The sequence below is a fragment of the Natrix helvetica genome, assembly GCF_964273705.1.
Source record: "Natrix helvetica genome assembly, chromosome: 1".
Lineage (NCBI taxonomy): Eukaryota > Metazoa > Chordata > Lepidosauria > Squamata > Natricidae > Natrix > Natrix helvetica.
The window spans coordinates 205,478,980-205,505,289 of NC_138548.1; the positions used below are offsets into that span (position 1 = coordinate 205,478,980).

At 40.0% G+C, this 26,310-nt stretch overlaps 1 protein-coding gene across 1 annotated transcript in view; it reads right to left on the bottom strand.

Moving 5' to 3' along the window:
* Positions 1-25,535, bottom strand: part of LOC309384124 (uncharacterized protein) — a 38,656-nt gene extending 13,121 nt beyond the window's left edge. Inside the window, exons 1-9 of the mRNA XM_081937316.1 lie at positions 25,414-25,535; positions 20,402-20,503; positions 18,322-18,396; positions 17,909-18,060; positions 17,151-17,263; positions 16,348-16,505; positions 9,762-9,947; positions 8,446-8,553; positions 458-538 (exon numbers count right to left, since the gene is read on the bottom strand). Coding sequence (XP_081793442.1) covers positions 458-538; positions 8,446-8,553; positions 9,762-9,947; positions 16,348-16,505; positions 17,151-17,263; positions 17,909-18,060; positions 18,322-18,396; positions 20,402-20,503; positions 25,414-25,456 — 1,018 coding nt within the window. The 5' untranslated portion in view covers positions 25,457-25,535. The remainder of the gene's footprint in view (positions 1-457; positions 539-8,445; positions 8,554-9,761; positions 9,948-16,347; positions 16,506-17,150; positions 17,264-17,908; positions 18,061-18,321; positions 18,397-20,401; positions 20,504-25,413) is intronic.
* Positions 25,536-26,310: the final 775 nt, after the last annotated feature.

Consider the following 26,310-nt stretch of genomic DNA (forward strand, 5'->3'; position numbering starts at 1 on the left):
CCTCTGGAGACATCACTTTATCATCTCTGTTCCAATTTCAGTCCTTGAGATAGTCCTTGCAATGAGGAAGAATATGTATTATCTTTTTTTAAGTTACAGTTCTAACTCCATTCCTTTCCTATTAAGTAGGGATGAGAAAAAGACCAATACAGATGAAGGGCCAGTCTGCTGCCCAACTTTCTATAATTTCTTATAAACAAGAAAAATGTAAAGGTAAGAAGACCCCTTCCACCTAGTTCTTGGAGTTAGCCATGGCCCTTCCAGTATCCACCTGTATATTCTCTTTTTCCTTTCATGAAATAGTACCAATAAGAAAGCAGAGGTAGTAAATGCAGAAAACAATAGAATCGTAAAGCTGTGATTATTTAGAGACCAGAAAACTTAGTGAAATAATGCTGTCATTTTATAGCCGGGAACTCTAGGAAGATAACTAGGAAGGGTTATAATAAAGACTTACATTTGTCATCAACGTCATCCACTGCTTGTGAAAAAGGCATGCTTTTACTTATTTTGTTCATTTCTGATGAAAGAGTTGTGGCTGAAAAAAATACAATGAAGGGAGGGAAGGTCAGATTTTTAGACTCGGCAACTTTTCACACTTTAAAAATGCTGGGTTTGCTTGTCTAGCTTGTTGTGGTTTAAAGGTGTGCAAGATCCCAGCTATTGGAATTTCTAAAGTATGATAGCAATAGCACTTAGACCTATATACTGTGTCAGGCCTGCAGTTATATTCCTTTTAGGATATGTGGCCTGCTACACTCTCTATTATTTTCCTATGCTGTTTAATTAGTGTAGTAATTGGGTGAGGGAATAGTAAGGAGTAGAATTGTAGAATGTGTTGTTGTCATTCCTTTCTAGAAGCCCAAGGTCATCTTTTGTCTCCGCACCTCTGCACCTGACCGGATCTAGATGGGTGGAGATGCCAGCGTGGCCAAAGAAGATTGGACCATGTGATGGATTTATGGGTATGGGGATAAGATCATTAACTTTCAACTGGGTGGAATCCCAGGAAGCTTTTAGATTTGGGATTCCACAGTTTGTTGCCAACATGTGTGTCTTATTAAATTGGAACTTTAAGGATAGCTCTGCCTTGGACTCTGATTTAATTCTGCATGATATTTGGAACACTGACATTCTCCCTTCTTACTGTCGTTCTGTGGTTTTCTCGACAAAACATCCCTCAACAAGGTTTTTGGTACTTGTTGGATCCCTGGGGTTTTTGTCTCTGCTGCAGGTGCTGCAGGTTCTGGGCTCTTGGGTTCAATCGTCCCTGGGTGGCCCTTTTCCTCCACTGGTGGTAGCGACCCAAATGCAATAATCAGTTTCCTACTGCCGTCTTCCTACTTTATCGTAGGCTTCCACTTGTCAAGCCATGCAAGCCCCAAGATAATTGATTCCGGCATCTCTAGAGCCACAATGAATCTGAGAAGCTCATAGTGGTGGCCCACCTGAAACTCTACCAGTTCAGTTATTAGCGTGGGTGGGGCCCCTCCAATTAGCGTTCCATCTATCTGCTCAACCCGAATGGGATAGGCTAGAGGTCTTGTGCATATGCCCAGTTGCTTTACAGTAGACATGCTGATTAAGCATCGAGTGCAACCGGTGTCCACAACTGCTTCAACTTCCACCCAGTTGAAAGTTCATGATCATATCCCCACACCCATAAATCCATCACATGGTCCAATCTTCTTTGGCCATGCTGGCATATCCACCCAGTTGGTTCCGGTCAGGTGCAGAGGTGTTGAGAAAAAAGATGACCTTGGGCTTCTATAAAGGAATGACAACAACACATTCCACAATTCTACTCCTTTCTATTCCCCTTCTCAATTACTACACTAATGAAACAGCATAATGAAATAATAAAGAGTGTGGCAGGCCAAAGATCCTAAAAGGAATATAACTGCAGGCCTGACAGAGAAGTTGTTCACCCCATCATTTCTTCCTCCCATCAAAAGGCAGCCCAAGTCACTAACCGAAGCCAGGATAAGCTGATGACAGCTATGAAATTGGCGCTCCCAACAGACCAGTGGCTCAACAATAACCAGGATATCCTAACGATGGAAAATGGATTAGCCTGGAAGGGGTCAAAACTGTATGTCCCCACGGGGTTGAGGCTGGAAGTTCTACAGTGAAGGCATGAGGCAGAAGTAGAAGGCCACTTTGGATTCCTAAAATTGCTCCACCTCGCCAGGCATCAATTTTGGTGGCCAAAGATGAAACGAGAGGTGGAAGATTACGTAAAAAGCTGTGCTACTTGCGCAATGATGAAACCACTGCTGGAGAAGTCCCCTGGAGTACTACAACGAGTGGCCAGCCCTAACCGACCGTGGGAAGAGGTCACAATGGACTTCATCATGGAACTCCCAGACAGCAGTGGGAATAGAGTAATCTGGACTCTGTTCTGGATTCTCAGAGTAATTGATTTGGTTTGCTCAGGGTTGCCATCTGCAAAGAAATTAGCAAAAATGTTTGTGAAACACATTTATAGCCTGCACGGATTGTCCAAGAGGATCATTTCAGACCGCAGAGTCCAGTTCACAGCCAGGTTCTGGAGGAGGTCCTGAGATCCATTGGGTCCACACAAGAACTGAGCTCAGAGGTTCATCCCAGCATGAACTGCACAGCAGAGAGAGTGAATATGGTGGTGGAGCAATACATCTGGTGTTATGTAGACTATCAGCAAGACAACTGGTCGAACTTGCTACCCTTCACCGAAGTGGCGTACAACAATGCGGTCCACAGCAGCACGGGATTAACGGCTTTCCAGATTACCAGTGGCATGGAATTTGTTGCCATGCCTGAGCTGCCTAGAGAACCTTCTTCCTCCATGTCTTTTAATGAATGGATGGACACGCTAAAGAAAGGATGGGAGAATACGAAGAAAGCTCTAGCAGATGTGGCAGATGCCTACAAGAAGCAAACTGATAAACATTGCTCGCTCCAAACCCCCTTCCGTGTGCGGGACAACGTTTTTGTATCTACCAAATACATGAGATTAAGAATGCCTGGCCAGAAATTTGGTCCAAAATTTCTAGGTCCATTCCCAATAGTGAAGATAATTAACCCAGTTATAGTTCAACTCAGTCTACCCAGAAGTCTGGGGAAAATTGACCCAAAATTTCATTGTAGCTTGTTGAAGCCAGTAATTGGGTCCATCATAAGACCGTCCACCCAAGCTTTCTCTCCTCCTGTAGTGATAGAAGGGGAAATACAATCTGAGGTGGAAAAAATCATAGACTCCAGGCTGATTACAGTACTTAGTGCAATGGAAGGGTTACCCTTTGTCTGAAGCTACTTAGGTGAAAAACTGGAACTAAAAGTGGAGAAGTTAGTAAAACAATTCCATGAGAAGTTTCCCGATAAGCCAAAGAGTACCCCCCCCCGGGGGGGAGGTGGTTAATTTTGTTATGTTAACTTTTATGTTATTCACTTGTCAGGAAATGTTTTTCTTCTGGGGGGGGGGGTGCCTGTCAGGCCTACAGTTATATTCCTTTTAGGATATTTGGCCTGCCACGCTATTATTTTCCTATGCTGTTTCATTAGTGAAGTAATTGGGAGGGGGAATAGTAAGGAGTAGAATTGTAGAATGTGTTGTTGTCATTCCTTTCTAGAAATCAAGGTCATCTTTTGTCTCCGTACCTCTGCATCTGACCGGAACTAGATGGGTGGAAATGCCAGCGTGGCCGAAGAAGATTGGACCATGTGATGGATTTATGGGTGTGGGGATAAGACCATGAACTTTCAACTGGGTGGAATCCCAGGAAGCTTTTAGATTTGGGATTCCACAGTTTGTTGCCAACATGTCTGTCTTATTAAATTGGAACTTTAAGGATAGCTCTGCCTTGGACTCTGATTTAATTCTGCATGATATTTTGAACGCTGACATACTGCTTCACAGTGCTTTATAGCCCTCTCTAAGCAGTGAAGAATTAGCATATGGCCCCACAACAATCTGGGTCCTCATTTTACTGACCTCAGAAGGGTGGGAGGCTGAGTCAACCTTGAGCCCCATCAGGATTGACTTCCTGGCTGTGGGCAGAGTTAATACTGCCTTCTAACCACTGCACCACCAGGGCTCCTGTGTACATCTTAGCATGATGAATGGACCCAGTCCACACTGACTCGTTCAAGGCCAAGAAGATGGTCTGTAGAATTTATGAGCCCCCACATTTCCTACAGTTTGCAATTGTTATAGAAATTGAGGATGCTGCCCAACAAGACTGTGGTGCAGAGTTCTGCATACAGAGGGTAGATGCACAGGCTATTTATTGGAAGCATTCCAAGATGAGGAGCAGCCTGGCCATAGCCGATTGACAACTCATTCCAGACAACTCATGCAGTAGATCTCCTAGTAATAGTAGTGCCCTTTGGCGAGGCTAGGAACTGGGTGGATAACCAACAGTCAGGACTGAAAGGGCCCATTGTTCAAATCAATGACATAACCATTTCAACTGGAGGAGTGAAAGATGATTCCATCAACAAGTAATTGATCCTAGAAATTGAGGCATCACACATAAGCCAACTGTGCCCAGACTCTTAAACATCCACAGAGGGAAATTAACCTCAGAGATGAGTGACAAGACAATTTCACTCCAGGGCAAATGACTGCCCAGGCTCAAAAACAAGACGATCTCTAGTTCTGGCAACTTGCAGAGCTTCCGGAGCAACAATTGTCATCCCTTCCTTTCTGCTTTCCTGGGAACATAGTTGATGCCAATCTCAATTCCCAGGTGGGCATTTTTGTGAGACAGGAACTTGCTTCCACTTCTCCCCTTCAGTTCTCAGTGTTACAAATCAGGACTCGCCTCTCATCCACCATCAAGAGTTGACACAATAGTCAGATAGGGGAGATTCCATTCTATACCCTACAATGGATGTCTCTGCATTTGGGGAGCGGCAGAGGTAGAAGACCTGGCTCACATCCTATTTGATTGTTGCCTGTATAAGAGGGTGAGAGACAGGTGCCTTGGTCTATATACTAAACGAATGATCGATTGGGAACTCCATATCAAAACAATTTACCTCATGTGTGGCCAGAATTTGAAAATAACATTTATTACAGCAAAATGGTACAGTTGAGATCGGCATATGTGGGACTGATTGGGGTAGGTTTTAGGGGTGACACTGAAATATAATTTCACCATAGTTTATTTATCCATATATTAAATTATTGTATTTTATTCAAATCTCATTTTAAATTGTATTTTATTCCAATTCCATTATAAAGTCTATTTTATTCCAATTCCATTTAAAATTGTTTTTATCAGATTTTAGTAATAATTTGTGCTTGGAACTCTGCACTTTAATATGGCCCATGGACTAATCATTAAAATAAATTAAATAACTAACACCATCAAGGTCTGGTTGAAGAAAAATATTTCAGGAATTAAAAGCAGCAGATGGATCCTATGGGCCTATTGAACTGTCTCTGACCAAAGGGTCAAAAATAGACATAGAATAGAATAGAATAGAATAGAATAGAATAGAATAGAATAGAATAAAATTCTTTATTGGCCAAGTGTGATTTGGCCAATTTGTCTTTGGTGCATATGCGCTCAGTGTACATAAAAAGACAAGATGCATTCATCAAGAATCATAAGGTACAACACTTAATGATAGTCATCGGGTACAAATAAACAATCAGGAAACAATCAATATCAATATAAATCGTAAAGATACAAGCAACAAAGTTACAGTCATGCAGTCATAAGTGGGAGGAGATGGGTGATAGGAATGATGAGAACGCTAATAGTAGTAGTAATGCAGCCTTAGTGAATAGTTTGATAGTGGTGAGGGAATTATTTGTTTAGCAGAGTGATGGCTTTAGATTTCCAATCTTCTTCCTTCAAAGAAGGGAAGAATTCCTTAGTTTCTACCACACTTACTTCTGCCTTTCACTATTGTCCAATTCAAGATGCTGTTTTTCACTTTTAAAGCTCTTCATGACACGGGATCAGGCTATTTGGGGAACTGCCTTTCCCCAATTACATCAGCCTACCCATTCGATTTGTCAGAGACAACATGCTGCAAATACCGTCAACTAAGGACCTACATTTGGTGGGTCCCAGCAGGAAACATGCTTTCTCTGCTATGGCATCCACCTTCTGGAATATTCTTCCTTTTTATATTTTAGTCTTCTATTGCTATACACCTAGAGTCGCATTTGTGAACTGGCAGCTATACAAATTTTATTGATAAATAATAAATAATTCTGAGAGAATGAAACATCAGCCGGTGGGATAGAAGAGATCTTTTCACTGCAGGTCCTAATTCTGACTTTGGTATCCAAAGAAACTTTTATCAGTGGAATTTAGAGCTAGGAAATGCTATTAAAATAAAAGGAGTTATGGTCATAAATTCCTTATTAAGTAAGCAGACTTCTGCAAAATGACAGAAAAGTCATTTCAAAGAAGACACTCGCAGATATTTGGCAGCATGAGTCTACCTACCGTATGAGAATCTCTCTCAGAAAGAATATACATTGATAAAGAGTCTTGACACAAGACTATTCTCTGTTCCGGAAAGAAGTTGGTGTTATCTCAGGTACCTGTTTATAAATGGATAGATGAATAACTCAATAAACATAAATGTAGGAAAAGGGAAACTCATGTTGAAGTTATCTGAAATAGGCAGCTCTGATTCATCTTAGTTGGGCAAGGTTCAAACGGATGTTAAGCAATTTTTTACAAGCCTTGCTATAGAAGCGTTCTTGGTACTTGTGTGAAAGCTGTGCCACGCTAAACTAACTGAAATCTTTTTGCTACTATTTTTATCTATTTTATTCTGTAATAGAATTCTGCTTCAGTAGAAAGAAGAAAAATGGGTTTTGCCTCAGAAAAAAAGGATTTCAAGATAAATATTGCATTTAAGTTCTCAAGAGTCTAGTCTAAGAAAACGTTTGAAAGTACGTATATGCCACTCAGTTAGATTGCTAGTTTATTAATCCAGTGCTATCAGTACTAAAATTTAGGAGTCTTCTAACATTTCATTTATTAATTTTTGTTCCAAAAGATGCATTAGGCTTTTTTCTGGTTAGGTCTTATTTTAGGGAAATATGGTTCTAAATGAGTCCATCTGGCTGACGATCTTTACTGGGGCTTATTTTTGGGCTACAATTTATTTTACGAGCATCCTGAAAAAATCATGCTAGGGCATATTTTCCGGTTGGATTTTATTTTCAGGGAAACATGGTGTGTGTGTGTGTGTGTGTGTGTGTGTGTGTTGTACCATCACTAATATTCACTAATATTTCAGTAAAAACAATCTTCTTCCCATACCTCATCTCATCAGTAATCAAATTGTAAAGTCAAATTAAAATAGTTTATAACAATTTTGTAAAATAAAACTATAAAATCATTCAGTCCTAATTTGCAAAAATCTATTAAGAGCTACCAGAAACAAAATTTCAGACATGAATTTTTCCAGAGTCCATATGGAGATGCTAAGGATCCAGGAACTAATCCATGTAAAACATATTCTCCATTATTGAGCTACAGCTGTGCCATCTCTGATACTTTTAGTTGCTCTGGGATTTGGGTGTCCAAACTTTTGGCTTGCCTAGGCCTCATATAAAATGTATAATATATATATATATATATATATATATATATATATATATATATATATATATATATATATATATATATATATATATATATATATATATATATATATATATATATATATAAACATAATATCAAATAATAATGTTAAAAGTTTATGATCTTGTGGGGCCGCATTTCTAGCTGTCCAGGGTAATGGGGCCCATGGGTTAGACATTCCTGCTCCAGTGTTTTCAGTCTGCTTACAAATTAACTGCAATTTACCCAGTCAAGATGTTAATAGGAAGGAAGGATAGTGGCAGAATACAATCTCTGGCTAAATAGCTGGGGAAAGTTCCTCCTCAAAACTCTGTGGCTTGTCCAGCAAGTGTGCATCAACCTTTCTCCAATTTGCTTGTTTTCCAGATGAGTCAACTCTTATTTCAGTCTCAAACTGTATGTCTCTTGGTTGTCTAGAGACTAGATAGCCTCACATCTTTTGGGGTGGAGCTTCCCTTAGAAAGCTGTTTTTGTGCAGGCTATAGCAGGTTTGTCAGGACTCAAGTGTTCTCATCTACTTTCTCAAAGGAACTGTCTCACTTCAGGATCCCAAGGATTATCATCTCAGAAAGCCCTCAAATGGAACATGATCCACTGTAAGTAGGATTCCTTGGATCCTCAACCCTTTTGGCTTTCTGCCATATCAGCTCAGAAATGATGATCTGCAGAAGGAGCAGCAAATGCTAGCTATGTTGTACAAGGCTTCATGGGGTCTTTGACTTGGGAATGCTTCAGTGAAGTTTAAGATTACTCTGTAATGAATAACAACATACACCTCTCTACCCAACTGAAGGAGACCAAGCCAAGGATTACTCAACAAAGAACAAAATTATGAAACACATACCTTTGGAAAGAAATGCAATGTAGAAAATAACTGTTAGGAGAAAAGAGACTGCCAGCAGAACATAGATATGGAAGTCAGATCTCTGGATGTAGTAAAGGTAATTCCTTTCTTTAAAAAAAAAAGAAAGAGAGAGAAGGGTCAAAGAAGTAGCAGGAATTTTGTTTGATTGCCATTATGCCATTAGGAATCCAGAAAGTTATTTTTTGTCAGTGAAATAACATATGGATTTTTGTTCTTGTTGAATGCTTGTACTACGTACCGAGCCAATGTTGCAATGTTGTTGGCTGAGCTTGCATGCCATCATCAAATATTACAGTTCATTTTCTGGAAATACCAAATGTGGTTGCACATTATTCCCTCGATATTTATTGATCGGTGAGGTGAGACCTGCCATTATTTGTAAATGGTATTATATGGTGATCAAACAATTGTGAGGAGACCCAGTTTGACCTGGTGGTTAAGGCACCAGCCTAGAAAAGAGGAGGCTGTGAGTTCTGCTCCCACCTTAAGCACAAAGACAACTAGGCAGTGGTGGGATTCAGCCAGTTCACACCACTTTGTGAGAACCGGTTGTTAACTTTCTGAGCAGTTTGCTGAACTGATTGTTGGAAGAAATCATTTGGGCAGAGAACCGGTTGTTAAATTATTTGAATCCCACCACTGCAACTAGATGACTTTGGGCCAGTCACTCTCTCTCAGGAAGATGGCAAGGGCAAACCACTTTTGAAAAATTTCCCTGAAAATTACAGGGAGTACTGTAATCTAGGTGGTCAAAGAGGACTTGAAGGCATATGCACATATTCAAAAGTATGTGTGTGAGGGAGGGACTCTTGGATTTGGTAGAAATCCAACAATTCTAGCTGAAATCCACATATACCATCAGCACGTCGGAAACAAGAAATGGCCACTAACCTACTCAATAGATCAAGAAAACAACCCACCAATGAAAATATGTCTTCAGAGCAACCAAATCAGGGCAGCAATAGCTTAAAACAGCTGTGCTCCCAAGCTGCAGTAGAGCTCAACATGCATAATCAGAAACATTCTAACGCAACTTTATTTTCTGAATCTTTAATTTTGGCAGTTTATCCATTGTGAAAGAAAATGAAAGAAGAACTGCAATAGAGGATTGTCCTCTAGCATCTTTTCAAATAGAAGTCTGCCTCCAGAAAATACGACACACACTAATCACTACTTAAGTACACCAACTCTATGATTATAAATTTAAAATGTAAATTTTACATCTCAACGTCGGAGGAAATCTGACACTTCAGCTGCTGATTACTGATTGCCAAGAAGGAAAAAAAAACATTTACTTTTATTAGTGCGAAGATCATCGTGACGTATTTCATCCTCCATTTGGTTGAGATCCTTCTTTGTAGAGTTTGATTTTGTAAAATAAGGACACCGCAGTTCACCTTGTCTTTTTGACCGAGAGGCCAGGCACCAACTGCTAGTGGCAGAACAGTTTACATACCAGCTCTGTTGCCCTCTGGCCTCAACTTTCTTTTTTTTTCCTCTCTTTTTTTTTTAATGTGGTCACCTCCTCCAACCTCATTGATTGAACATTACAGTATTTTTTTTTAAAAAAAACTGTTCTTGGGGAAATTGCTAATGATTTTTTTCCCTGTTCAAAATGGTCTTGGCCAGAAATCAATACTTTCACCTCCTTGCATGCAGCAGTCGATTTCTAAGTGAGCAGTATTGAAAATTGTCCTGCTTTATTTCCCCCCCCTTAATATTTTAATTAGCGCGGGGGAGACTTTAATGTTGTCTCAGCTATAGCTTAGGTAGCGATTGAGGGGGATGGGATCTTTTCAAGTTGTTGTGTGACATATATGGCCCTAACTCTAAAAGGCTTGGGTATCTGATATTCGAAGAATCACCTCTTTGCCCGTGTTGGACTAAGCAAAGCCCAAGCACAAAAAAAAGATGACAGATGTCTCACAAATCATAAAAGATACACGCTATATAGGTTCCAAATAATGATGCCAGGTTCGATGACAAACCCAAACGTCCTTCAGAAAACCTGCATCTTCAGCTTTTTAAATGGGTAGCATTGGAGCCAACTGAACCTCCTGTGGGAGGCTGTTCCAGAGGACTGACCTCATTACCCCCCCCCCCCCAAAAAAAATGCCTCCAGACTTTGCTCCCCTCCCCATCTTCCCAAAGTGGAAGAGACCAACTGCTTCTCCCAGCATGACTGAAGATGTTGGGCAGGCTCAGAGGTAGAGAAATGGAGTCTTTCATGTTCATTTGATGTTGTCTTAAATTGCTCTGAACTCTACTGGCATTAAAGTTTCCTTGTTTCACCCTCCCCCAAGAACAACCCCTCCCAATTAAATTTATTAATCAATGTCATCTCAGTGATCTCATTGAAGATTGTAGTAGGCTCACATAATGGGAGTGTCTGAATGCTGCTGCTTTACAACCAAAGACTGAAAAAGTTGGCAATTGCTGATCTAGAGGCTTGTAGCTTGCTCCGTGTTCCTGCATTCAAAATGGCTTGTTCAGTCCTGATTGTTGGCTCCTTCCTTCTTCCTAGCTGACTTTCATTGTTGACCAAGGCCATCGTGTGACTTGGGCTTGATGACATTGAAGGCAAGGCTAGATTACCTCATTGGGTTGTCAATTCTTGAGACTTAAGAAGTTGGCATATGAAGTAGAAATGAGATGTCCCAATAATGGGATAGAATCTCTTATCATTGATATGTGCAGTTCTTTTGAAAGCATATTCCTTAATACCATTAAGGAATATGCTGGGCAAATCCATTGAGCAGTGCTTATTTCGTACCACAGCCATGCATATGTTCAGTATGCTGCTAAACCTACACTCTTAGGAAAAAAACTGCTATATTTGATAGATAACTTTTAAATCTATCACTGGAGTGTCCCACAAGAAGCTCCACAGTCTGACACCAGAAAATGTTAAATCTACATGAATACCAGGCTAGCGATGTCCATTTGACTCTTTAAATCATACTGCATATAATGAATGAAATAAACACCATATTTTCACTGGACATCATTTTTATATATTAGGTCTCTAAGTCACAAAGAAAAGGGAGCACAAGAATAACTGTGGGAAGGGGTGAGGTGGTAAAAAAAAAAGTCAAGATAGGAACCACAATTGTGTGATCAAAACTTTCCCCTGTTTTAACATACATGCAATAAACATGAAAAGGGGACAAGGGCTTCAGGGCTTTGTTGATATCCCCAAAAGATGCCCCTGAAAGGACATCCAACATCTGCTATACAATAGAGATAATACCTTGAAATTGATATTTTCAAGCTCAGACCCATATTTGCCTTTATTACACTTTTCATACCATCTTGCTATCAAGGATCCAATGTGGTTGGTGTGTCATAACTGCATATAAACACTAATACTCTAAACACATATTTTTGGGAAAAAATCCTTCAATCATTTGAAAAGTAAAATAATTAAAAAGTGCAACTAGGCTCTGATAGGTTTTTATCTATCTTTAAAAACCTTTACCTATCTTAAAAAACTGCTTGAAACCCATTGTAACTGAAAAAAATGCTCTATATGTAGAACAGCAAGATGTTGCTGCAACCATTGATCACACTTTTCAAGGAAGTATATTTTAAAGGTTGTCTAGTAACAACAGGGAATGAAAACGTTCATCCCCATTGATTGCTCTGTTTCTCCTAATAATTGGCAAGATGCTTATGTCTTACTCAGTTGGCCATTCACTTTCTTCCTGCCCCTCAGGTTAATTCATTTATCCCCTTGAGCCATTCTCCTTTCTTAATTCTCACCTGGTTCTTAACATGGGTTTCCAGACCAATGGAAGGAGGAGATTTTGGACTTTCCTAGCAGACCTTTGAGGATGAGTTTTGCTTCATGGCTTGAGAAAAGGAAAGTGGGAACTGTCCAAAAGGTGCTTTTTCAAGCGGCTGCCGGACTTTCTTGTTTTTCTTTGAAGGCATTTCACTTCTTACCCAACAAGCTTCTTCAGAGATGCAGAAGCTTCTTGGATGAGAAGTGAAACATATTCAAAGAAAAACCAGAAAGTCCAGTTGCCTCTTGAAAAAGCACCTTTGGGACAACTATGACTTGGATGACTGAGAATCTCCAAAGACAACTGGGAACCCCTTCTCCATCCCACTCTCTAGGAATCTAAGGAGTGGGGTATGGAATGGTGGAAAATGAAAGGCTGAAAATAAATGAAAAAGCTAAAAAAAAGTGTGTGGCTTCAGAAACATTTCAGTAGTGTCTGCTACAATTTCAGAATGTCAACCATTCTGATAGAGCACAGGAAAGATCTGCATTCCACACTTGGAATGCTGCATCCAGTTCTGGTCACAACAAAATAAAAAAATTGAAACTGGAAAGAGTACAAAGAACAACAACCAGGATGATTAGAGGGCTGGAGGCTAAAACATATGAAGAACGGTTGCAGGAATTGGGTATGTCTAGTTTAGTGAAAAAGACTGGGGAAGACATGATAGCAGTGTTCCAATAATTGAGGTGTCCAGATCTTCTTCAAAGTAATAGACCAGCATCAGCTCATTGACTCATACCAAGAAAAGTTGGTCTTATTATTTTCCAAAACTCAGAAGGCAAGACAAGAAACAATGGATGAAAACTAACCAAAGAGAGAAGCAACCTGGAACTAAGGAGAAATTTCCTAACAGTGAGAACAATCAACCAATGGAATGGCTTGCCTTCAGAAGTTGTGTGTGCTCCAATGCTGGAGGCTTTAAAAAAAGAGACTGGAGAGCCAATTGGCTGAAATTGTATAGGGTCTCCTGCTCGAGCAGGGGATTGGACTAAATGACCTCCAGGGACCCTTCCAACTCTGCTATTCTATGTTCTCTTTCCTCCCAATGGATTGATTGCTTCGTTGTAATAATTAGCTCATTAGGAATGGTTATAACCCAGGAAGGTAGAGCATGCTTACTATATTATTTGGAACAGCTGGAGGAGGAGGTTTCTCTGTTTTTCAGACCTCTGGCAGTTGGCAAAGATCACTGCTGGAAGGTGAACTGAGTCAGGATCCATAGTTCTTGTTGGTTTAGGCATCTTGTAAATATTATGCCGTTTCCTAATCTTGGTAGCAGATAAAAGCAAAAACTGTAATACTTATTGTTGCTTTTATTGGCGATGTTATTTTGCTCAGATTTTATTTTTTTTCTCAATTATAAGATGCTTGCAATAATTAATAGGAAAGTAGGGATTATATTAAAATTAAAATATTACCAGTATTCAGTGGAAGAGCTCAATTATCCTCAGCAGACCCAGACTGAGGAAATTTAGACTGACTGGTGATATGTCAGCAGAAATGCTTAACTCAGAAATCAGCAACCTGTTCTCTTGTATTTATTTGAACTACATCTTCCATGTTCCCTCATCCTGTTTGGCATAATGGGAGATAAAATTAAGCATTCTAGGAGAGTATTGCTGCTATTATATTTCTCTTTCTGGAACTCCTTTGCTATTTTAGCTAAAGATGTTGAGCTAGAAACCAAGGGACTATGACTTCTAGTCCTTCCCCAATCTGTGACTCTGGGCCAAGAGTGGGCTCTATTACATTTCTATCTCCTGCTTTAACCCAGTAGCAAAACCATAGGCTCCATATGGAAAGCATTGATCTCTCAAGCCCTTTGAGGTGAAAGGCCACTCTTAACATTCCAGCCGCTGCCAGCCAAACACTTATGAGCCTTTTTCCTTTGCAGGATCCCACTCCAAATAGGATGGAGCAACCAATCAGCCCTTGGATGCAGAGTGTTCCAATGGAACTCAGTTCAGTGTGACCTCAGCTTCTCATTGTGTCCCTGAGAATTGCTGCAGATTGCATCATCTCTTTGCACCTATGAGCTGATTCTACCAGCAGGACAAGTGATGATATGTAAGGGGAAGTATCTTCATTCACTTCCCTTGTGTCTGTTTTCCCACTAGTCTAGACTTAGTTAAATTAATATCTGTTTAACAGACCCTACAGTTGTGGAATTTCCTGTGATCTTCTATCCAAATATTTTCCTTAACTCTTCTAGATTAGCTAAGGTCAGCTAAATGCTCTCAAACAATCCTTTGTGGAGGTGACAGAGTAGCCTTTGTAAATTAGAACATAGAATCATAGTGCTGGAAGGGGCCTCGAATCTCTGCTTGTCCAACTCCCTGCTCAAGGCAGGAAACTGTATACCATCCTAGTGAAATAGTTGTCAAGTGTATTCTTGAAAACTTTCAGTGATAGAGCACTCACAACTCCAGGAATTAAGATTTGACAATGCTCCCTTATGGATCAGACTGTCACTCAACAAAAACTCCTTTTCCACACACCTCATATAGAGGAAAGGCTTTATATGGCACTCAAACCTTTGAGGGCTTCCAAAATTACAGAAGCAAAATTGATATAGAGACATTAAAAAATCCACTCTCCTCCCCCTCTTTATGTGTAAGAGGTCATAGTTTCCCTCTTTTCTGCTAAAGGTTCTTAAATTACTTCCTTTAAAAAAAATACTTTCCCAATATATTTGGGGAGACATCAACTCCCCTTCTTGTGTGTCCTGGTCTCTCTCTCAGCAGCCTGGTTAAGAAAAAAAGGTTTTTCCCCCCATCAGATGGATCATGAACCTATGATCCAAGGTGCTTGTGAAGTCTCTGATTTAGCATCTTAACACAGTGATTCCCAAACCTGAGTAAATTATCCCAAATTTGGTAAAAGCCATAATGACACATGAACCTATTGCCTAATCACAATAGGAAAGTTTAAATAAGAACTTTCTGATAAGTGGTGAAAAAGTATTTTTGATAGGAGATTTTGTGGTAACAAAAGAAAAAAGTGTGGGTAAGAAAGGAAGCTCTGCTCTAAGAGCTGAAAGTTTGCTCTCTACAGTCCCTTGCCATGCTAAGATTCAAAGCAATGCTTATTGGGAAAGAAAGCATATTCAAACCCATCTGTAAAAGTGGATAGAGATCACTGGTTGAACTGGTGTCTTGTGTGATTTCATACATGATGAAAGTGTGTGTTGGGAATGTGTCCCATCCTGAAGAGTTCCTTGATTTGCTAATGTGTGAGATTAGATGGAGATGTTGACTTGCATATGTCCATAGCGGTTTCCAGAGATGATGTGACCTTGTTGCTCCTTCATGTGTGGTCCAAACCTACCAACTTACATGGCATCAAATCCTCATGACCAAAATCTAACTCATACTTGATACATACTTTGGCCTTTTGCAGTCTAAGAAACAATGTGTTTTCTTGGCTTTCATTTGTATAATTGGAGTGCAGAATCGCCCAGGAAACAGCCAGGATGACTAAACCATTATATGCTGTGTTAGGTTTTGTGTTAGCATGTCATGTAATAAACCATTACGGTTTATACGTTATGGCTTAGCTTGTAGCCTATTATACAAAGTCAACTGTGGCTGATTCAGTATCACACAGTTTAGTAAATATGTCTTAATATAATGCTTGAACCCTGGTAATTTTAACACAGCATCACCTTCTTCCCCCTGTGGTTGCATTTACAATTGTGCAAATATGAGGTTTAACTAGTGATTTTTTTTGATAGTTTAAGTTTAATATTTTCACATTATTCAGTGACTCGTATAATGACATAGCGATAGTAAGAACATTTATATTATACCTAATGACATTAAATTTATCTCCCTTATGTAATGATTTCAGGGATAGATTAGTATTTGATTCCTCCAGAATGCAGGAAACAATTGCTTAGAAAATTTACATGCATAATTTGATTTAGCTACAGAATTGCCAGATAATCGAGTGCTACCAATATAGTACTGTTTCCATGTTAAATTGAGATCTTTGTCTAACAAAAGTGTAGTGCTGCTTTGTCAGTCATGATGCGAGGGCTGCAGTCTTTCCTCCCAAATTGCTTTCTAGACATTTTGCTTCAAGGCTCAGGGACGCTTCGAGGCAGCTTTGGGTGTGCTCGGTCTGGGCTTTTCACAGACGTAAAAGCTGTCGGATGTGCAGATGTAATCATTCCATTCACCATTAATCCAAACTTGGGCGCAGTCCTCGTCACGACCCTGGTAAGTGTTGGGTTCACCTCTCTTCCAATTCCTGAGATGGAAGCAAGAGGTGGTGTATGTTTTTATCTCCAATAGTCAAAAAATAATCTCAAATTCAATAAACTTATCTCTGGAGCCACCAAGCTATTGTTTCCTAAACATTTCTATATAGTAAACATTTTACTGATAAATGTTTGTAAATGAGAATGAAAATTCCTCATCAGACTCACAGCGAAATAGATTTCCTAAATAGTATAGACCCCAATTCACCTTCCCTGGAAATAAATGGATTTATGTGGCTTATTTTAGGTCATGTGATTATAGGATTACAAGTCTAAAGGACGTTTAGAGGCATTATGTTGCTACGAGTGATTGCTGGTTGAGTTCATATTAAGCCAACATAAAATCATTTTATAGCTTGGTATGATGTTTGAAGCCAGTCTTTCACTTATTCTGCCTGTCAGAATTCAGAGATATTGGGAAAAAATGGAATTGAAGTTGAGTTTCTGTTTCATGATGCAAATGGTAGCCATTAAATTGGTGATGTACCACAGTTCTCAATATGTCCCTCTACCTTGACAGTGCTAGCTTGGCAGCTGGGAGGTGAAGTTCAGCAACAATTGAAGAGCCATGTGTTCCCCAACTTTTCTAACAACAACAACAGCAACAACAACAACAACAACAACTCAGTGCTCACTGAAAGCCATTTCTGTAATTACTGCCATCCAACCATTTCCAATTTCCTTCCGTATGTTGGTCATGGAGACCAATCCAAAAACGTTCATTTCTGGTCCGAGTCTGTATGAAATTCTGCAAGAGAAAAATCCAAGAAATTTAAATGATGGCATTTGGACTGTGGCAGTGTAAGAGTTTAAAATGCTATTTCCTTTGTAACCATAAAACAGAAGGAGGAAGAAAAATGGTGGTCGAGTTACTTCTTATTGTTGATCAGGAATCTGATGAATTTGATGATAGCTCAAATGTTAAGATGGCAAGGCTAAAGTTCAGGCCTCAGCAGTCCTTTGAGGCCAAGGAAAGTTTCACGGGAAACCACTAGCCTAGGGGTTAGGCCTGTGACCAAAACCACAGAAGGCATGCTTGACTATTTTTATAATTTCTATATTTCTATACCTTGTGATCTATTGTGTGCCAGCTTTCTCTTATGTAACTAAAGCAAAGAAATGTGTAAATATCTTCCTCACACTGTGTTCCTCCACCTTTAGGGGGATCCAACTTTATTCAGCTGAATAAACACATTTGACTTATTAAGACAAACTCAGATTCAGTCTTTTATGAGACTGTGAACCTGCGTAACATTATAAATTCTAGAAGTGAATGCCAGCTGAACCATAGCAAGGCACACGAAATAGGAAACAAATTTTACCTTAGGTTTCTCCATGCTTGTTATGTCCTGGGAAGAAAGTTTACATCAAATTTGTAGGTGTCCCATCTTACCTGTTTTCCAAGATTATCAATGATGACCAACCGTGACTGTTTGCGTTCACAGTCTGCCTTGGCTTCATTCCAGGGAACTGACTTCAGGGAAAAGTAGTAACACTTTCCACCAAAATATTCCCATTGTCTAGTGTCAGCACCACATGGGAACACTGAGTAAAAAAAATAAAGTCAAAAATTGATACTGGCTTGGCTTGACAATGCATGCAAAAGCAAGAAGATTGTTCTGATGATAAGGACTGATAAAAACAATCTGCACAGACAAAGCTAGATATGTCCTGCAGAGACATGCATTAAAGCAGTACTGTTTCTTGACCTGCAGTAGAATTGTCCCCCCCCTCTCCCCCAAAACAGATCCTGGAGCAGAATTGCCCCATGAAGTAGAGACCAGAAAGGGAAACAGAGAAACTTACAGTGAAAGTCATGGCCAAAGGGATCCTTTGAAAAATTGATTGCCATCTTGTTGACTTCGGATGAAATTGTTGAGACTAATATTGTAAAGGAAGGGAAAGAAATGCATGTCATTTTTTATAGTAAGAACAGAATTGTAATCAGAAGAGAAGCTTCACTTGTAGGACTGTTTCATTCTGGTCACTACTGCTACTAATGGCCCTTTGGAATCTTCCTGGAAGAAAAGGCAAGCAGATAAAGCCCACTTCAGAGTCTGTTCCAGTTGGGTTGCCCAACATCATTGGGGTGATGGTTTCAATGTTTCAGTGGAAACCATCTCCAAAGTTCTACTATGGTTTTATTAATAACATTTGTGCACCTTACACACTGATTTGATAAGGCTTTTTCCTGAAAGGTGGCATTTATCCACAATAATACATAAGAAGTGCTCAGCAACAAAGGATACAATCCTGTACTGTGTCATATAGTACCATTCTGCAATAGATATTGTATGGATGCAAATGTGCTAACAAAGAGCAGTGGGAATGGCATTGGAGAATGAGAAGGAAATGTCAAGCTCAGTTTTTAATGATAAAATTCTACCAAACGACAATACAAAACTGAACAAGAACAGCTGTTGGCAAATTCTTTGCAGGATTAAAGCTGTACTTACATTGCAGATATGTATTAGATACCAACTTTCATATATCTCCAGATTCAGTGGTGGGTTCTGGATCCCGTTCCAACCGGTACAGTTGGAAGGGGCCCGTCGTCGTCCATATGGACGCATGCGGTGCGGGTGCAAAAACATGCGGCAAGCACATGCGCCGTACCTGCCAGCGACGCCTCCACAAGCCTCTGTGACGCTCCAGCTGCTCGATGGAACATCGAGCAGGCGCTGTACGCGCCATGCACGTGCACGGAAGTGCCAAAGGTTTTAAAGGACAGATAAGGAGCTCGGCCGGGTGGGTGGGCCCTCCAGAGCACCGTACCGGAATGGTACCCGGTGCTCCGGGCAGGCTCCAGTACATCCGTACCGGGGCGTACCCCCTGCAACCCACCACTGCCCAGATTGTCTGATCTGGCTGTCCTGTCTGGAGCAACTGAGAGTTAAAATCCAATATAACTGGAAGGCTCTAGATCAGGGATGTCAAACTCGTGGCCTGTGGGCGGGATGCGTCACATGCTGGCCACACCTACCCGTTTAATGAAGGGGGGAAAGTCGCAATACGCCGCGTAATGACAACGTGACACTGCGAGTTTGAAGCCTTGCTGCAGATTGAGAATGACTGATCTAACCTTAGATTCCATGTCTGAGTTTCCTCAAAACCACGCCTTCATTTCCATCTCAGTAGAGGCCTATAGAGTTTATAAAGCCAGGGGGCTGCTTACAGGTAGTCTTTGATTTACAGTTATTCACTTAGGGATTGTTTGAAGTCACAATGGTACTGAAAAAAAAGAGATTTACAACTGGTCCTCACGCTCAGAACCATCTCCACGATCATGTGATCAAAATTTGGACACTTGGCAACTAGCATGTATTTACAATGGCTGCAGCATCCTGGGATCATGTGATCGCCATTTGCGATCTTCCCAGCCAGTTTCTGACAAGCACAGTCAATGGGAGAAACTGGGTTCACTTAACAGCCACATGATTCACTTAACTGTAATGATTCACTTAACAACCATAGCAAAAAAGTTCACTAAATCAGGTGTGACTCACTTAACAATTGCCTTGCTTAGTCATGGAAATTCTGGACCCCATTAAGGTCGTAAATCAAGGATTAACTGTATTAAGAAGCCTTCCTGAAATCTATTAAAGTACAATCCCCAAGATCCCTGGATTGTGCAGGGAGTATCACACAGCTGGGAGATACAATGTTGAGAAAGGCTGTTTTAGCTCAATGCTGCAAATTGATCCAGTGTTTCTTTCACACGTAATTTACCACAAAGATCCTCCATCTTGCTCAATATTCTTCTGGGCATTTGAGCCAAAAATCAAAGAGGATAAACTGGAAACCTGCTCTGAGTTTCTCAGCTTTCCTTAGAAATTCCCTCTTTTATTACATGAAATATTGCAAAACATAAAGGAAGAAAACATACCTTTGGAGAAGGACAATGCATAGCCAATGAGAATTAGCAAATAAGAGAAACCCAATAGCACATAAATTGGAAAGAATGATCTTGGGATCAGGCTTCTTCCTCCTTTACATGAAAGGAAAGAATGAAAATGTAGAAATGTTATCCAATTAATGGGTAGGATTTTCTGTAGGTGTTACTTATAGCAAAAAAGAGAATTGGCCTAAGCTATGTGCTTTCTCAGAAACCTTGTTTATTTCAACAATTTGGAGAATGAAGCTTTCATTAATAAATGGTTTACAAACCTTGTTTTGTAGACCTACTGGATTCTATTCAGGTCTTCTCATTTATTTTTAGAATTGGCTTTAGGTTAAGATGCTTATTTTTAACAGCATGCTGGAAATTGCATTCCAAACTCTTGGTATACCAGAAAAGCAAGTAGAAATTAAGTGTAAATTGGTATATGTCCTTGATTTTTAAAAAAATCATCATCAAATAGGGGGCAGAAAGTATTTCAAATTCAAATTTATTTCAATTTCAAAGTGAGCTCAAGACTTATTTTCTCTTTATTCATTTTTTTTGCAGGGGATATATCATTAAAAAGCCATTTTGATTTGTCATATAAACACAAAATAATTTTAAAGCTGTCCCTCCCCCATGATCACTAATTTATAGATGAAAATGAAACATTTTTGTAAATTATGCTTCATATTGTATCATTTCAATTTTTTAAACCAAGTTTCATTTTCCTTATTTTTTGTGAGATCGATTCATCTCTCATGGTTGGTATGACAGAAAATCAGGGGAATTGGCTATGGCAGTGTTTCTCAACCTTGGTGGCTTTCAGATCTGTGGACTTCAACTCCCAGAATTCCCCATACAGCCATTCTAGACAGAGAATTCTGGGAATTGAAGTTTTGCACATCTGAAAGCTGCAAAATTGAGAAACATTGCCATATAGACAATTCCCCTTTTCTGCAGTGGTGGGTTCCTGCCGGATCACACCGGATCGCGCGCGCTCCCTTTCAGCGCTCCACCTGGCTCGCGCGCTCCCTTTCAGTGCTCCACCTGGCTCGCGCGCTCCCTTTCAGCGCTACACCTGGCTCGCGCGCTCCCTTCCGGCGCTAAAACCGAACTGAAAAGACTTTTCAGGCGCTCCGCTCCGCTGAGGAAACATCTCCGTTCCCAGCCGAGCTGGTGGAGCGCAGGCAGGCGTCGTCGCTTCGCCAGGGGCGGGGCAAGACCGTACTTCCGGTTTTAGCGCCGGAAGGGAGCGCGCGAGCCAGGTGTAGCGCTGAAAGGGAGCGCGCGAGCCAGGTGGAGCGCTGAAAGGGAGCGCGCGCGATCCGGTGCGATCCGGCAGGAACCCACCACTGCCTTTTCTGTCAGGAACCATGATAGCTCATAGACTGAATACCGTACTTAGCAACTTACTGACAATGCATCCATGTCTGAACAACATTTGCTTAAGTCATTTTAAAGTCCCATTGGCATTAGGCCAGAAACAATTTAAGGGGTTTGCGGTATGCGTGTGAGAAAGATTGTATGTCTATTGACTAGTGGTGAAATTCAATTTTTTTATTAGTGGTTCTGTGGGCATGGCTTGGTGGGCATGGCAGAGGAAGGATACTGCAAAATCCCCATTCCCTCCCCACTCCAGGGGAAGGATACTGCAAAATCTCCATTCCCATCCCACTCTTGGCCCAGCCAGAGGGGATATTTGGCGATTCTTCGAACTATTCAAAATTTCCGCTACCGGTTCTCAAGAACCTGTCAGAACCTGCTGAATTTCACCCCTGGTATGTACATGTGTGTTTAAATAACCTTCCCTAAAAGTTCCCTATAAAGTTAGAACTTTATAACAAGTTCTTTTTGCAACACTACCCTAAACATTGAGGCAGTTTGATATGGGGGTTAAGACACCAAGCTAGAAACCAGGAAAGTGAGTTCCAGTCCTGCCTTAGGCATAGTGTCAGCTGGGTATCCTTGTGTTAGTCACCCTGTGTCAGCTTTGTGAAGCAGGCAAGAGCAAACCACTTCCAAAACCACACTAAGAAAACTGCAGGGACTGGTGCAGGTGGTTGTCAGGAGTCATACTAACTCAACACATGTTTAAACCTCTCTGAAAAATGAACTAAAATTAAAGTTAACAGGCCATCTTTCCATGGCAAAACGTGGAAGTCACAGTTCAAAAGTTCAGCTCTGCTGAAACTTGCAGTGATCTGGAAATGTGCACAAAGCTGCAACCTAATCAGTTCTATTTGTTCTAATGGTAAGTAAATGTAGGAAGTTAGCGGCCACCCCTCTCCTAGAAAAATGAAATATCCTGGGAAATATTAAAAAGGCAAAATATTATATTTCCCTGGATCAGAAATGGAGAAACATGTTTTTAGGCAGGAAGCAGATTCACTCTTAATAGCCCCCACCTTTGTCAATGGGCCATTTTTAAAAAGCCTGGATCTGTCTATTCTACATAACATAGATCTCCCCCTTCAGCTCCAGGGTAGTAATATAATAATAATAATAATAATAATAATAATAATAATAATAATAATAATAATAATTTAATTTGTTAGCCGCTCCCTCTCCACAAGGGACTCGGGGCGGCGTACAATAAAAACATACATAAATACATATAAACATACACATACACACATACACATACATATACATACACGGAGGAGGTAACAATTACATATATCACAATAATAATAATAAAATTAACCATTAAAAATACCCCAAATAAAATTACAAATTTAAAAGGACTGTCAGGAGGAGAGGATAAACTACGGTTGAGCCAGGCCAGATTAATGGCCCAGATTGATGGGATTAAGGCATGATAGTATTAGCCCTTTACCCATCTCACCACTGGGCACCTGGGAAGAAGCAGTGCTCAACCAAATATGGACTCACAGCCTATAGAGTTGCCCCTGCATGGCCCCCATGGGAGTCTGACAACCAATCAGAATACAAGATCAAGATCAAAGGCCAGAGAGGGCATAAAACCAGGAACTTTCAGCATCTGGTCTCTTTTTCTTCTTCACCCAATATCTGGAAGCATGTGATTCCCCCTTTTCTGTTCAGGAGCTCAAGCCATTTGATCCTGTTCACCATTAAACCATCTTCCCAAGCAGCCTCCATGTTTCCAGTGTCTTTTTCCCCACTTGGAACTGAACCCAGAAGGACATTTCTTCCAACATAAATAAATGCCTTATTGACTGTCCTACTGGAATTTTCATAGGAGGAGAAATGGGCCTCAAGCTATAGTAGTATATTTTTAGCTAGCTAGATTTTCAATCTACAAGCAAAGCTTTTCAAAATAATTAGCAATTTGCCCAAGTGGCTTTTAGAAAGCAAATAATAGTTATGCTTATCCAACTCAAGGCTGGGATATGATGATTAATAACAGAGTTCCATTGCCTCAACTAGATCACCTCTTTTGCTGTTATCTACACCTGAAGAACTCTTCACCTGGCTGAATGAAGCCTTTTTGGTCAATGTAAAATATATGGCATCCTCAATCGGCATCAGGACCACATTATTTACCTTTAGTATATTAAAGATACTCCTATGCTACTGCAATAAGAAAAGACCCTTGGCAGCTAACAGAATAACTAAAAGTCAAAGCATGCACAATATCAATAAAGCAGCTGTTAAAACAATCAAAAAATTGAAACTGTACAATATATATTTGCCTCCATTCCTGTACAATGTATGCTACAAAAGAAATAAAAGCAGAATAGCAATGTTCACATTAAGGGAAGGCTCTTTGAAAGAGTTGGGTCTTAAAGAGCTTCTGAAGCACCAACAGAGGGAGTCAGTTTGACTTCTATGGGGAGACTGTTGTTCAGGGTCAACCTCACTAGGTGAATTAGACTCCACAGGCTAAAACTATTTTTTATTGAGACTGACTGCTACGGGGCTTCCTCCTTTTTACAGTTTTACTGAATTAGGGAGGTGTCTGCTTTGAGCTGCCTCTGAATGTTATCTCGTAGTTTAGCACTCAACCAATGTTTTAGTCTCTTTTGCCTAGGTAACAGTTCCTATATATCTCCATCAAGGTAATCTTATTTACTCTATATACCAATATTCCTCCAACCGTAGCAACTTCAGTCCAATGGGTAGACTTCATTCCCAGTATTTCCTAGCCAGCATTGTTGGCTGTTGAATTCTGGGAATGAGGTCTACAAATTTTAAGATTGTGAGAAAGAGTTGTTCATAAACACAATGTCAGCAATGCTACAGAAATGCAGCACCGCCTCACTTCAGCCCCCTGAACTTCTCGATGTGGGATTTGCAGCATCTTCTTCCTGTTAAAGCTAATTGATCAGGCCTGCATTGGCCAAAGTAGGGAATCCTAAGGATACCTGGGTACCAAATCATATTGGGTGGGATTAGTAGTTGATAGGAGCAAAAATCTAAAGTCAATTGTCACTCCCCTACAAACTCTTGATGCAGTTTGGAATTGTTGTGTCTAAGCATATCATTAAAAAAACCCATTCATGCCACTGCTTGGATGCTGTCACCCCTCATTTTTGTTCAGATATTTCTAGCTACAGAACCTATTTGTTATTTTTTGGCAAATAAATAAATGCTTTAGATAAGTGGGAATTTGGAAGTCTCACTTCAAGCAACTTATTTATTTGAAACCTAGTTGCCTTCAAAGGAAAAAAAAGATGGGATTATGTGTGGAAAAACAAATTAATGAAGGAACTCTGAACATAAAATATGAAACGTCATATCAAGCAGAAAAATCATCTGAAGTATGGAGTATAAAAGAATTTTAAAAGCAGGAAGATCTTTACCCAGTGCTGAAAAGGCAGCTGGATAGGCACCAGACAAACTTCTATCAGTTATTGTCATAAAAATGTTTAACACCCTTGTTGCCACTCAACACACTTCTTGTGTCATCTGGAAAAGAGGCTTCAAAAAGCTGATTATAGAGCAGCTTGATAGGAAGGCAAGGGATCCTCCAGGATAAGTCTATATCTCAGTTAGAAAGACACTACATCCTGAATGGGAAGATAGATTGATACCTTTATATGTCCGGAAATCATCTGCAAATTTTTCTTCATCCATCTTGGAAAGCTGTGCACCTTTTGAGTTATTTGGAAACACTTCCCTGAACAGGGACTTTGTGGTTTTGCTGAAATTGCTCTAAAGAATAAATAAATAATGGTTAAATATTAGCTCAGGATGATTCTTAACTTTCCTGCCCTTCTGCTCATCTCTTTTTAGAATATAGCCACCTTTCAAAACTTACTCCTTGCATCAAAATCACAATGTCCCTATATATAATGAATGGAGAACTAAAAGAATCTTGTCATCAGGTTTTCCTTAATTATATAAAAGCCTACTCTTTGTTCTCATCCACCAACTCCATAAGAGCAAGATCAGTGAATAATACCTTACTGGTGACAAAGAACTGTAAACAAGCAAAGAATCCTACAAATTTCCTGTATTAAGACCAACACAAAGAACTGATTGGAATAGAATAGACGTCAATGTAATATTGACAAATGTATTCACTGTTATAGCAGTAGGCAGCTCATTATTGTAATTTGCATTACAATAATTTCAGAACAATTTGTAAAGGCAGGCACACATAGGTAGAAAGTCATGCATGCATTTTTGGAAAAATAATAATAATGTAATTGACTAATTTGGTTTCTTCAAACCCAAAAAGTATAGATCACACTATGGTTTAATATGAACAGAGGTATAGTATATTTTGCAGTGATGAAGTCTAGAAGTGACCCGGATATTTACAAGTGGCCAGTTCTTATTTTTCCAGGAAAGGACACAGCTGGCAAACCAGGTACAATTTGCTTACTTACAATCAGTTGAGGTTAGCAAAGGATCCAGCCTAGATCAGAGGAAACTCTTTTAGATGTGTTCAAAATAAAAAGAAAATCTGTTTAGTGCAGATGACA